At 39.4% G+C, this 15308-nt stretch overlaps 1 protein-coding gene across 1 annotated transcript in view; it reads left to right on the top strand.

Annotated features, from left to right (window-relative positions):
* EEFSEC (eukaryotic elongation factor, selenocysteine-tRNA specific) overlaps nt 1-15308 on the top strand; it is a 182378-nt gene that overhangs the window by 38130 nt on the left and 128940 nt on the right. The window contains exon 2 of the mRNA XM_063427382.1: nt 12097-12304. Within this exon, the coding sequence (XP_063283452.1) occupies nt 12097-12304 (208 nt within the window). The remainder of the gene's footprint in view (nt 1-12096; nt 12305-15308) is intronic.

The following is a 15308-nucleotide window of genomic DNA, read 5'->3' as shown; positions in this document are numbered from 1 at the left end:
TGCAGTGTGTGAATGCAGTGTGTGCAGGGCCGGTGCAAGGATATTTGCCGCCGTAGGCAAAAAAAATTTTGCCGCCCCCTCCCCCCCCATATGTCCTGACTTCCCCTCCTCCTCCCTCAGTGGTCCTTACCTCCCCACCCCCGTGTTCCTTCACTTCCCCCCCCAGTGGTCCTGACTCACCCCTCCCCTAGTGGTCCTTACCCTCCCCTCCCCTAGTGGTCCTTACTTCCCCCTCCCCTCCCATAGTGGTCCTTATCCCACCCCCTCCCTCTCATAGTGGTCCTTATCCCCCTTCTCCCTCCCATAGTGTTCCTTATCCCCCCCATCCCTCCCATAGTGGTCCATATACCCCCCCTCCCTCCCATAATGGTCCTTATACCCCCCCCTCCCTCCCATAGTGGTCCTTATCCCACCCCCTCCCATAGTGGTCCTTATACCCCCCCCCTCCCTCCCATAGTGGTCCTTATACCCCCCTCCCTCCAATAGTGGTCCTTATCCCCCCCCCTCCCTCCCATAGTGGTCCTTATCCCCCCCTCCCTCCCATAGTGGTCCTTATACCCCCCTCCCTCCCATAGTGGTCCTTATACCCCCCCTCCCTCCCATAGTGGTCCTTATCCCCCCCCCTCCCTCCCATAGTGGTCCTTACCCCCCCCCCTCCCTCCCATAGTGGTCCTTATACCCCCCCTCCCTCCCATAGCGGTCCTTATACCCCCCTCCCTCCCATAGTGGTCCTTATACCCCTCCCATAGTGGTCCTTATACCCCTCCCATAGTGGTCCTTATACCCCTCCCATAGTGGTCCTTATACCCCTTTTTTTTATTATTATTATTATTTTTTTTTATTATTTTATTTCTTATTATATTTATATATTTTTTTTTTTCGTCCCCCCTCCCTGCTTGATATATGGCAGGGAGGGGGGCTCTCCTTCCCTGGTGGTCCAGTGGCAGTTCAGTGGGGGGGAGAGGGGGGCTGGCAGAGCTGTAACTTACCTGTTCTGCAGCTCCTGTCAGCTCTCTCCTCCTCTGCGCCGTCCGTTCTGCTCTTCTGTCAGCTCCCAGTGTAAATCTCGCGAGAGCCGCGGCTCTCGCGAGATTTACACTGGGAGCTAACCGAGGTGCTGACCGGACGACACAGAGGAGGAGAGAGCTGACAGGAGCTGCAGAACAGGTAAGTACAGCTCTGCCAGCCCCCCTCTCCCCCAGTCTGTATTATGGCAATGCAAATTGCCATAATACAGACTCTGACTCGAGTATAAGCCGAGTTGGGGTTTTTCAGCCCAAAAAATGGGCTGAAAAACTCGGCTTATACTCGAGTATATACGGTAACTCCTAATTGAATTGAATTAACTCCCAGTGAATTGAGAAGTGAAACCCGAGAGGCATGATCTACACACTAAAACGGCTTCATTAAGCTAAAGTTGTTTAGGTGACCTTAGTGTTCCTTTAACAAATCGGCTCCATTGGGTCTTCATACACAGCATCTCCATCTTGCAAATTACGCATGGCGCTCACTCGAAGTCTCCTCCTTTACCCCCAGTAGGGTGTGCCCGGTGCACTGGTCATGTGGGGTGTATAGCCTTTGTCTGCTGGATCCCTTGAGAGTCAGCGCTGAAGGAGGTGAGTATTCAGTTGACAAAAGCCAACAAATGACATGGAGCTTGACAACAGCTCAACATTTTGTCAACTTTGTCAGCCTGTGGTTTCTATTTTAAGAAAAGTAGCCCCCACTTTTTCCTTATGTATAACTTTGAAAAGAAACCTTAATGTACCGGTAGTGGGTGGGGGGAATCTAGGCTGCCGAATGGGGCACAATGCAGCACTATACATAAAAATAAAAAAAAAGACCCAGCCGCTTTAAGGAGTTTAAAAGCAGAGGTTAGTCTATGACAAGCTGTTAACCCAGGGAGAGACCTAGTTTGTGACTAATATTTAGCATATATTGAACAATACAGTTTATAGGCTACAAATGTTTATAGGCTACCAAATTTATACAGTTTATAGGCTACCAAATGTTCTAGAGCTTACGCACCAATTTTATTCATACAGCGCACACTGCAATAATGAAAAGGTTAATATGGATTAAATACTTTTGTATAAGCGTTTTCAGGACATAGTACTGCATCTTTTTGGTTAAAGGGTTTTTATTTTTTATTTTTTTTCCTTCCCGGTGGGGTCTCCTCCAGAACAAGTGATCCATCATTACCATATGTCTAATCAGATGTATTTATTTTTCTTGTCTTGATGGAATTATAACCGATTTTGCTGTGTTTCTTGAAGTCCACCAGATCTGGAGCCAACATAACTGACTGAGAATTGTAGCAGATTCAACCCAACATAACTCTGTGCTTTCCACTTGACCTTCCTGAGCAACTTGCTGCTTTTCACTAGTTTAACACGTGATGCATTCTGACACTTTCAATGCCCTTACGTTACTTCCTTTATTGGACATGGTTTATAGAAATCATTTTCCTGCATAATAAAGTTGAATATTATTCACAGGGTGTATATAGGAAAATACCCATGTTTGTTGGTTACACCTCCTAAGAGCAGCAATGACCCACATTCATATTATTTTTTTTCAAAGTTACTTTAACCCCTTCACGCTCGAATGCCATGTATACATATTGCATAATTGCAGATTACATTTTTGAGTGACGCCATCCTGGTTATAGTCAGTCTATTTTTTTGTTGGACAAAAATGGGGCTCTCCCCCCTAAAATAAAAATAATTTAAATGCATCTCAAATATCCATTTCAATAGTAGTTTTACAACCTCAATAGCATTAATTTAAAACAAATTTCCTGCTTTGGCAATCTCTCCATTATATCTTGCTTACATTATTTAGATCAGGGTCCCTTTTTCCAATATGCAGTGTAGTCATTTACCAAGAGCCTGTTTTAAAAGGGTAAAATGTGATCCTGGTTGACCTATTAAGCACACAGCAACCTAATAACGGATGTTTTATTAATTACATAGCCCCCATTTATTTAAATTCTATGTTTTGGTGTTTTTTTTATTATTATCATTTGATTATCAATATTTGTTTGCAAAGTGTAGTATAATTTTAGGAGCCCCTTTGCTAGAACTTTACTGTTATGACCCCAAAGCTGTTGAGGGGGGGGGGGGGGGGGGGGGTTAGGGGGGGCGCACCATGCTGGCTGAGTAGTGACACCACTTTGTTTTGGAGCACTATAGCTATAATTTGTTTTCCTAATTTGGAGAGTCACTACTTCTAATGTTTGAGACGTGGCCTCCTGACCAGGAGTCCACTCCTTTTAGAAGCCCCCAGGCACGAACGTAGGAGCTAGAATAGGCACTGTAATCCCCAAAATCCATAAAAATACATTTGAAAAACTAGCAATCTGTGATGTGGTTTATTCACCACGTAGGGAAATGTTACAGTCAGTGAAATCTTTCATGGCTCGAAAAAAAAAAAAAAAAAATTACTTTATTGGCTGCAATTTACCCCATGGCACATTCAGACGTGTTCAGGAACACAAATGGGCGCAAGATGCTATTGCTGTGCTGTTCCTAGTAATTCTCCCCCCGCCCCCCCCCAGTTTGGTACAGATCACTGTGTTTGAAGGGAAGCCTGCTCTGTCGCCAGCCTATCCTGTATCTGTGCTGAACCCCTACCTCTAAAACAATGGAGGCATTCAGCCCTAACTCGTGTTTTCAGTTATTAAGAAAACAGACGCCTGTCTTTGCTCGTGGCTTTAGTCCTTAGAAGACTTTTATTTGTGATGTTCAGATGGGCTTCTCTATTCATCTCCACTGCTCTAGCCCCCTTTTAAATATATTGTTTAGAAAGACTGAAAGGGATACAGGACCAACAGTGGAGTCAATAAGAGTCACTAGCTTGGTGGATTTTGGACATGTTTTAATTTTCAACTCATGAGATCCAATGAAGTGTTTAGATTGTATGGTTTACTCCTCGGGTCTGTATAATCTGGATCCAGAGATCACATACACAACATATTATAGAGATATTAGAAACCTGATAAAATTCTCAAGAAAGGTCATTATGTGACCTAGTACTTTCTTAATATTTTAAGAAATATTTCATTAATATACATAGATCCCTTGCATCTTGATCATAATCCAGAGGTAACTCTCTGTATGGACACTGTCCTTCTGATGTGTTGTATTATTTTGCAACAAAATAGGACTACAAAACCCTGGAGTTTATTCATGTGGGAATTACAGAGTACAGAGATTTCAGGGTAAAATAACTAAAATTGAAAATTCTTCCTTTTTCCAGCATGTCTGTTTTGCCTTTATATGTATGTAATTCACTTGTTAGCTTGACAATACACCCAACATTTTGTTTTTAGTATTATTATAATAATTGCCTGCTGATCTTGTGCAGGGCTAGCTCATTAGTTGAGAGCATTGGCTTAACTGTCTCAGCCAATGATCTAAGCTGTGCACTACTGTGGTCATAGGTTACAGAAAGCGCCTCTGGCTCCCTGTTTGAAGTAGTGGAGGCAAGGAGTGGTGCCTGGCAGACCCCAGGTAAGAAGTCAGACCATTATCAAACAATTTGACTGCTGGTGATGCCAGTGCACTACTGGCACCATAACCACTGTAACATACTGTAGAACCAAAGTAGCAAGTATTATGTGCTGGTCCAAGCAAGTGTAAGGTTTGAAAAGGTCACAGTCCTATGATAATATAACATGGAGAGCTAAGGTGCTGGAAAGCAGGAACAATGACCACTTTGGAACTGATGCCCAAGAAAAACTGAGCTCGCACGTAGTTGGTTTATATTGTTTCTATGTTACATGGTGGAGCGTGTTGTACATGCAGTGTTCACAGCATTGCATTGTCATACCTCCACAAAATGATGCACAGGTAACTGGACATGTATGCAGTAACCATGCGACTCTGTTCCATGGCTTGTTTCTGATAGGTCACCATGGTGTAATATGAACATTTTAGGATCCGGTAGTGTAGGAACAGAAAGGACCCTGCACTGGCCAACAATTTAGTATGTACTATTATTATTATTATTTTATTATTTATATAGCGCCCGCAAATTCCGTAGCGCTGTACAATGGGTGGACTAACAGACACGTAATTGTAACCAGTCAAATGGATGCACAGGAACAGAGGGGTTGAGGTCCCTGCTCAATGAGCTTACATGCTAGAGTGAATGAGGTATTATGACACAAAAGGTATAAGTAGGGGTAATGAAATAGGTTGCTAGAAAAGTATTTACTGAGAACTTATTATTTTTGACAGTTGCAGGAGAGGAGTCATGGGGGGGAAGTGGGAATGAAAACCCGCTAACAGTTTAAATGAAATGCTCTCCTGAAGAAGTGTTATCCACTCTCACCATGCATTGACCAGCATTTCCGGGTGTATCAGTATGGGAACAACCCTGGTCTGTGCAAAGATCAATGAGAGACCATTTGTCAGCCACCTAATGAAAGGGTCATCAAATGGCCTGGCAAGTACCTTCAATTGTAACCCTATGGAGAATTATGAGAGAACAGATTTAATTCTACCTCTGAGTACATGGAGCCATGCAGAATGACGTGAGGTAGCTCAGTTGCTAAATTCCCTGACTACAAAGCCTGTTCAAAAATGCAAGGTCACAGGTTCATCCTTCTGAGGTCGATAAAACGAGTACCATCAATTGGGTAATAACATCTATTACTATTCAGCCGCCGATTTGGTTAATTCCAAGAGTGTGCGCTGAAAAGCGCTTTGAGTCCCACTGGGAGAAAGGTGCTATCTAAATACTAGTTTTTATTATAGTTATTAGAATAAACATCAAACATTATGTATTTTTCCTACGCTTGACTTTCTTTGAGTAAAGAAGGAGTTTAAGTCCGCTCCATTTCCCGTGTCAAAGAAAGTACTCACCCTCCTCATTGATACAGGAAATAGAGCTGACTTAAACTCCACCTTGTGTCAGAGAAAACCAGGAGTAGGAACAATACATAAGATAAAGTAGTGCCTACTTTGTCTTATGTTTTAAAGAGAACAAGATCAGAAATCAAGAAAAGAAGAACAGATTATGAGAGAGGTAGAGAAGAGGAAACAATAGGAGAAAGGTAAGTGTTAATTGTCCTACTTTTAATCCTGACAATTTCAATAGGAATTTAAGCTTTAGGATTTTGTTTGTAGAATGTACGTAAGGGTTGGCTTACGTTGGATCTCTATCATTGAGCTGTGCTTACATTTATCTAAGAGCATGTTTTAGGTATCATCACTTTGTTGTTCTTGTTTCTATCATATTTATTTTGTTCTTATTGTGTTTCTATAATTTAATTTTGACAAATACAAAAAGATTTATTTATTTTTAAATCATGGGACGTGTGACAGCCTCCCTTTTACGTGTTCCAGTACGCATGCTATTCATATTATTAAGGATCATAATTCATTCCATCGCTAAAGAACTTATAGTCTGTTCGTAAGTGCTGGTCCTGCCTACCATTGGCACAGATTGTCAACTACATTTCCCATTATGCTTAGCCAGCCCTCAAGAGAAAATACTGCATAAACAATGTTATCCATTGTTGGGGTGTCCTGTTGCCAATTTATCCTTTAAGCACAATGATGGGACCTTTCCCACTGTGACATTAACATAAACACTCTCTTACGTACAATCACACACAGAATAAATAGCAGGATGTTTTTCATTTCTTCCGAAAGCATAAAATCAAATTACATTGAGAGTCTAACAAGGTTATCATTTAATTCTCTTGTTTATTTCTCCATATGAAGTTAGGTTTTTGGTTTGGCTGACTGCCTACTATGCCTTAATGGGATTTTGAGGTATATTCGAAACACACTGCTCAGAATCTTCACTGGTCGACCACAGGATATAGACCTGCGCCGATATACAGACCAGTTTTCGTTTAGTTTTCTTTGTGATAACCTAGTATTGGAGAAAGCCTGCTCTGTTTATTTTGCACCCAGTAGAAAAGGAGATTTGAAAACTATATTTGTTTTCAGATTGCCCTTTCTAAGTGGGGAAAAAAGTAGAATTTCAGAATGTCTGCCTGTGTTGTACTGAATGAACAAACCTAATATTCTGTTTTGTATATCACATTCCCTTCTATCCCCTTTAGTTTTAGGCTTGTTTTACATGTGTACTTCCAAAAGTTTCTTCTATATTTTAGTTAAACTAAATATTGAATTTCTTATAGAACATATCTATGTTGTCCATTAAAATTAAATTGTTGTTGACTCTTTCATTGAACTACGGTAGTTAATTTAAAAAAATATGTACACATTTCCCCCTGCTACAAATGCTTATTCACTCGAAAGTTTTGGATCAAATGCAAGTGTTGCAATTTATTCTGTATTTATTCTGTAATTGACACAAACACTTTTCCTTCTTGATGTATTGTAAAAAAAATTGTTCTCTCACTTTTAATTTTGACAAAAATGTAGGCTTTTTTTTTTATGAAAAACAAATTAAGACTGCGCTAGAATTTCATTAAAATTCATGTGATAGCATTGGATACCCTAAGACTAATCAGGCCTATGTTGTCTTCAAACTAGCCATTCAGTGACAAAGTTCAGAAAGTCAAGTAACTTCTGACTTCCATTCGGCAACAGTCTTGACATCTGATGTAGAAATATACAATAATCTTAAATAGATTTTTTCCCCCCTGTTTAATTATTTTAGCCCAATTGTAGAAGTTGCCTACCAACTCACAACTGTTCACTATTTAGCAAATAGATTTTCTCTGGTATGTTGCATGGCAAGGTAGTCGATGCATAGCAGATGATCTTCAATACTGATACTTGTGTTCTAATGAACCATGGCTAAACCTCCTAAACCCTCATTTGTAAGAAAGTGCCACAGTGGCTTAGAAAATTAGAAAATGACATTAGTGTTCTCTTTTTTTATTATTAGTATTGTTTTTTTTTCTCCCTAGTTTTCTGTTGTATTACATCCTGTGTTCCTGTTAGAGCATCGTTTTGCAAGCATGGTCTGTTCTCAATTCCCCTTCGATCACGAGGATTATCTTATTTCAAGGCTGGTTGTCATGGATGGATGGGGAGGAATAAGCGCAGCGGCTGTGTTTGATGAGACCTCTGCTTTCAATCATCGCAGCTTTTTCAGCTTGGGGTTTCTGTTTTGCTCTTCATATTAACAGCGGCGTTCCGCTAATAGATTTGTACCAGCCCATCCTAGGATCTACATACTCAAGCAGCAAACTGTGCTGTTCTCAGACACAGGTCTCACAGATGTAGGAAAGTAGAAGTTTTTGAGAACATATAGAGCCAATTCATGCTGCAGATAACCCTTGTATTTCTTCAATACATTATATAGACACATCGTGAAACCAAAAAATAAAATAAAAATAAAATTTTTTAAAATATCCACCTTTAAAATTTAGCTACTTGCTGCAAATCACTAGAATTTGCAGATTCTATTCGGAAATTTCTCCCCACAGCTGAAACCTTACGCTAGTCCTGGTGCTTTCTGTGAAGATGCTTAAAGGATTACTAGGCAACCCCTTGATAAAATGAAAAAGGTATAAAAAAAGAATATCAAACATTTTTGTATTGACTGGACAGTCTCCTTGCTGCAGCTGCTCTTCCAGCTGTTAAGGAACACTTTAAGCACCACAACCACTACATTATGCTGTAGTTATTGTGGTTGCAGGAGTGCCCTTGAGTGCCTGACCCTCTCTCCCACCAATGTAAGGAGCTAAACAGTTTTGTGGTTTGATGTCTTGCCTAAGATCCACTAGTTGCTGCTCTAATCCTACTCTCTGTCAGAAAGCAAGCCTAAACTGCTCAGGAGCTTCTGTTACCTCTCTTGTGCTAAACCCTGCATTCAGCCAATGATACTGAACTGCGGGGTCTAGCTGAATGAACGGAGCTTTCAGCGGAGAAAAAGCATGGAGTGGCACATGGAAGACCACTAAAGCACGCTGTAGGGATTATATTGCTTAGAGTGTTCCTCTAATTAATCAATTCTGACAACCTTTGTCCTATAAAATGCTTCTCATAGAAAAAACATTAAGTATACAAGGTGCATGGACGACAGTTTCCCACTCTGTCAATACAGTGTTTTTCATGTAGAAGCACCACATCTAGTGCTTCTGTAAGAGAAGAATTGGCTGTGTTTAGTGTCATCCTGTGTGTGGTGATGCGGAACTGGATGAAAGTAGGCAGAATAAGAAGGCGACAAAATACTACCTATGGCCACCTAGGGTACTCTACACATCGAAAATGTTGCTTCGCTTTGCCGAACGTAGGTCGAATGTAGTGAACCACAGTGACTATGCAGTGTAGTCGAACATAAGCCAAATATAGTGAGCCAAAGTGAAAATGTAACGCCGACTGCCCTAATAACAAGTGAATATGTAGCGCAGCCAAACGTTGACGAATCTACAAAAAAAAGTGAATACGAAGCTCAGCCGAAAGCAGGCCAAATGTACTGAATCAAGTGAAAATGCAGCACAGTTGAACATAGGCCGAATGTACTAAAGTGATCATGTAGCATGGGCAAATGTAAGCCGAATGTACTAAACCTTGTTGACTATGTAGTGTGCCAAATGCCGGCTGAATGTACTTAAATCAAGGTGAAAGTGTAGTGTGACTGAATGTTAGCAGCGTGTACTAAACCAAATTGAAAAATATTGCGCTACCGAATGTAACTCCCCCCCCCGAAAGTAGGCCAAAAATACTAAACGAAAAATGACTACATGGCATAGCTGAATGTGGCCTGATGTAGTAAACTGAAAGTGACTATAATGCACGGTGAAAAGTTAAAGGTTAAAGTGAATGCGTAGCATGGCCGGATGTACTAAAACAAGATGACTGTAGCATGGCTGAATATCGACGACTGTACTTGAAACATATTGAAAATGTAGTGTGGCTGAATTTAGACCAAATGTACTGAACCAAATTGAAAAATTGTTGTGCTGTTGAATGTAGGTTAAATGTACTGAGCCGAATGGCAAAATTAACGTGGCAAATGGAGGCCTCTAAAGTAATAACCTTAAAATGACTGTGCAGTTTTGCCACACGTAGGCCAAAATTACTGATCCAACACAAAATATTTCTGGGCTAAATGTAATATACCAGCTATACCCAATATAGACAGCCGCCTGCCTCACTGAAGCCCCCACTGGACCCCATGGACAGGTCCATGCCAGCTCTCCAGGTAGGGAGGCTGGGTGGACATTTGTAAATGTTACAAATATAAATAATTTGAGTGTGTGTGTGTGTGTCTCTCTCTCTGTGTTAGAGTTTTTAAGTATTTGTGTCTGTGAGTGTATGTGTATGTGTATGTGTGTGAGTGTCTGAGTATGTGTGTGTGTCTGTACTCTTTTTCACTGTCATAAATAAAGAATAAAAAAAAAACGTGAATATGTAGCATGGCCGAACGTGCTGAATCATATGCCGGATGTAGTGAACCATAGTGATTATGTAGTGTGGACGAACGTAGTGCGAATTAAAAGATTACATAAAGCTATAAAATCACAAGTGTGTATATATGTATATACATATATTTCAGCTATATCGATAGCGTAAAGTATAGCATAAACTATAGGCAGATTAAAAATGTATGTTTTATATGTTCGCCAAATGCCAACATGCAGGGTTAATTTAAATATTGCATTTTTAATTCAGAGCAATTTGTGCACAGGGGTTAATTATTCTAGTTATTTCTTGAGATATACCTATTTATATATATATATATATATATATAACGGTTTAATTTCTTTAATCCCTGAACTGCTGTTGTCAGCTGTTGTAGAAAGCAGTATGAATTGCTCTAAGCAGGTCAGAGTACGCTATCTAAATTAAGGGTTATCTGTTTGGTCAGCGGCAAAATGCTGACCTTAAGCCAAGGCATTATCCAATTCCTCAAACCTTATCTACTGATGAGTCATGCTTTTTATTATTATTATTATTATTATTTTATGACTTAGAAGGTAGAAAGGGGGCTTTGAGTAGGGAAGCTTTAAAGATTCCAAAATGGGAAATACTAAACCTGTAGAAAACAGCTAGATGAAGTTTTGTGCCGTGACCTGATTTGTAGAATAGGAATTGATGAAGGTATAGTCAGTGGAAGAAGCATTATTATGTTGTGAGAGGTATCACGTCTTGTAAACCTTTGATAAAGAATATTTTTGCTTTTAGATGTATGGCATTGGGGGTCGAGTTGTGATAAGACATCCTTTTATTTGGTGTTTCTATAGCCCATAGTTATACTGCAGTAAAGACTATATGTTTCATATCATGGCGTTCGCAAGCTGTTTTTCCAAGTTATCTTTAAAGGGAAACACTCACTCCTGGACTTTACACCATTTATTTAAACACTGAAAATCATTTACAACTAATGTTAACTTTTTTTTGCATGAGATGCACTCTTTTCTTTTAAATTTATATTACATTTTTAGCAAAGCACGTCAAAATCAGTTCAGACAAGACAAAGTCAAGGCAAAGATTTGAGAATAGAGTTGTGGTTTTCTACATTTGCACATCTCACAATATTTTTTAAATAAGGGGGTAGGTAAACTTGGTATTAAAATCTGAGAAGTGACTGTAACCTTAAACTCAGGGCAAAGAGAGACCAGTCTTATTATATGACTTTCTCACAATCTGACCTGTGCACAACATATGCAAAGTGCATTTTCTTTATCTTGTAAAGGAAGCTCTATGGAGTCCGGAGATATTTAGATGACTCAATAGTGACTGCATGTTTGGCGAGAAACACATATAAAAAACACAAATTGGTAGTTTTTGTGACAGGTATTTTCTTCTGGGGATGAGGGTGTCTCCTGAGAACAGGACTTTTCTGTAACATTTTTGGTGACCTAATGTCTTGCTGGCCCACTTCATATATTATTGGGCCAATACATTGTGCACATTACTGTGTTTATTGCTGTAGAACACTGCAAAACACTCCACACATTAATGTGAATGCTAGGGTTCTGGAGTTCTGTGGTACACTCAAACGGATCTCTCATTCACAGTTCTTTCTTCGTTCTTAGAGCAGGACACCAGGGTAGAAAACAGTTTGTATAAATATGTTTTAGTTGTGTTTTTTTGTTTTATTTTTTGCTATTACATTTTTGTCTGGTTGTGTGATCTATATGGTCTTCTTTTACAGGTGCGCAAATCATTGACCTGATGATGCTGGTAATAGATGTGACGAAGGGCATGCAGACACAGTCCGCTGAGTGCCTTGTTATTGGACAGATAGCCTGCAACAAAATGATCGTAGTCCTGAATAAAATTGACTTACTGCCAGAAAACAAGAAGCAGGTGGCTATCGAGAGGATGACCAAAAAGATGCAGAAGACTCTGGAGAACACAAAGTAATGCTAAGTTCTTTGTAATGTTACAGTCTGTGAAAATACCATTTTTTTTTTTACTTCTGCCATTAATTAAAAAAAAACAGTTAGATTGATTCCCATGCCAGATTAGGCAAAAATACCAAGTAATGGAAGACCATAAGTGTCCTCCCTTTTAATGTAGTATTAGTGGATTCCAACAGTGTGTTTGCTTACTGACAAACTCTGAGAAAAGAGACTCAAAATCATCATCTGAAAAAAATAAAAATTTGGGGGGGGGGGGGGGGGGGGGGTTAGTTGCTGTGTTTCCTTAGTATTATTAAAGATAGAAGTTAGCCTGTCTAAATTGGAACACTGTAAACCGTGATATGACTAGGATTGGCACATTCTTTCATTAGCTACTTCATAGATGCGACAGAGCTCACTGTGAAAAGCTGCATTTCCTGGGGATTTTTATAGAAAATGCACCACCTCAAGTTTGTTTTTGTTGTTTATTTTTAAGTTGACCTAATATTTTTGCATTTTTATAATCTAAACTGAGGTCATTTCAAGCCTTGAGTTTCCCTTTAAATCTGCATTGTAGGCCCCAAATCAGAATTTAAAGGAAGAGAATCTAAATCCATTGTACAGTTTATTATTATTTGTTAAAATGAAGACACCTGTTTCAACATTTATTCTTTTTCCATGCAATGTTCGTTTTTCTGGTGTTTGGATAAAATGTAATTGAATTTCCCCAAGCTTTGTTGTTAATCTCTGGGACTCTCAGAACGAATGTTCCCAATCAGAGCCGCAGGCAAACGGATTACACTCATTGGAAGTCACTGTTGTTGGTTCAGAGTAAAATTCAATATGTATCACAGAGGTTGAAGCACGTCGAGATTCCTTCCTAATCCACCAGTGTTCTGCTTCTTGTGGACTTGTGCAGTCCTACCCTCTGTTCTTGCTGTTCTCATTGTCCCTGCAGACAATGCATGTCGAGAAATTTTACCTTAATCCAAATGAGACAAATCAAAAAAAATAATGGCTCTTTTTCACCCTCATCAACTTTTCTCCTCATCTTCAGGAACTAAGACTCAACTTTCTTTCTTTTGCTCAACAAGTGTACAGTACTATTTATAAAAGGGAAAAAAATAGCAAGCATGTGTTAGAAAGCAGGTCTACGTTCGGTGGAATTCCCCCGAACATAGACCAGTTCACTAGGGCATGGAATCCCGCAAATCTGTGTTCGGGAAAACTTCCCCGAACATAGATTAGCTTACTCCTATATGCAATCCCGCGAATCTATGTTCAGGGAAAATTCCCAGAATATAGGTTAGCGAACTTGCGACTAGGGCTTATTTTCGGGATAGGGCTTATATTACGAGCATCCCCAGAAAATAAGCTAGGGCTTATTTTCCAAGAATGGCCTATTTTCGGGGAAACAGGGTATTTTTGGAGATCTCATATAATATTATTCAAACTAGACAGCAGTATTTTACAGTTTTAGATCAGTAGATCACTACCTACGGTTTACTTTAAGATTTAAGAGTCAATATAAAGAAATAATTTAAAAGAAACATATGTATAGTGACCTCCTTTGTCCCACTATCATTTGTGGATCCAGCAATGTATCAACTGTAATGGTTTCTTTGTCAGGCCTTGCTTTCCAAATCGATTTCGTACTGCATTATATGTTCTATTTATTACACCCCATTGGAACAATCTGATATGTGCTGGTAAGCCTGTCTATCTATGTAAAATATATGAAATTAACGTTTATATGGGAGCATTTTGCTTTTAAAATATAAGCATATATCAGTGTCATTCTAACAAGTTTTTCCATTTGGGATCTTTGTTTTTGGGAGGTTAATGTTTTATGCGGAGATGACTTTGTGTCTGTAGAATACAATAACTCACGTCACAGCCATCAGACAGTGTTCCTCATGCTGAGCTTGAGACACCATGTTGTAGAATACAAGACTCCCTAATGTCTTGGTTATTATGTCCAGAGAGATCCACATGTGGAGCTAATAAAGAGATAAGAACTCCAAAATCAATATAAGAAAAGAGCATTTGTTACTTTTGTCTCATCTACCCGCCTTGCTTGATAATTTCAGCACAAACCTTGCGGCCATTGTGCATATATGCAGCTTCCTTTATTAAAACTACACTGCTAACAGCCTAGTGTACAATTTATTTATTAAAGGGACACTCCATGCTGAAGTTGAACCATTTTGTTTAATACTTTTAAAAGGCATCCAAATCATATGCAAATGCCATGATCATAACAATTTTGTATATTCTTTAAAGCTTTGCCGTTTCTGCAGTGATCTTTAACCAGACTGGGATGCGATTAAACCACTCATGATACTCTTTTACTTTTCTCTAGCACTAGTAAATTTATCACATAAAGCCATTAAAAATGGACACTCCAAGCACCAAAACAATTTTAGCTTGATGAAGTGGTTTCGGTGTATAGATCATGCCCCAGCAGTCGCACTGCTCTGTTCTCTACCAATTAGGAGTAAATTCACTTTCTTAATGAAACATAGAAACATAGAATGTGACGGCAGATAAGAACCATTCGGCCCATCTAGTCTGCCCATTTTTCTAAATACTTTCATTAGTCCCTGGCCCTATCTTATAGTTAGGATAGCATTATGCTTATCCCATTCATGCTTAAACTCCTTTACTGTGTTAACCTCTACCACTTCAGCTGAAAGGCTATTCCATGCATCCACTACCCTCTTAGTAAAGTAATACTTCCTGATATTATTTTTAAACCTTTGTCCCTCTAATTTAAGACTATGTCCTCTTGTTGTGGTAGTTTTTCTTCTTTTAGATATAGTCTCCTCATTTACAGTGTTGATTCCCTTTATGTATTTAAATGTTTCTATCATATCCCCCCTATCTCGTCTTTAGGTTCCTTTTACATTTCCTTGTAAGGTTTATCCTGCATTCCATGAACCCGTTTAGTAGCCCTTCTCTGCTCTCTCTCTAAAGTATCAATAGCCTTCTGGAGATATGGTCTCAAGGGAGGTCTCACCAG

The sequence above is a fragment of the Pelobates fuscus genome, chromosome 7 (assembly GCF_036172605.1).
Source record: "Pelobates fuscus isolate aPelFus1 chromosome 7, aPelFus1.pri, whole genome shotgun sequence".
NCBI lineage: Eukaryota > Metazoa > Chordata > Amphibia > Anura > Pelobatidae > Pelobates > Pelobates fuscus.
This window is presented reverse-complemented; position numbering and strand designations above follow the sequence as displayed.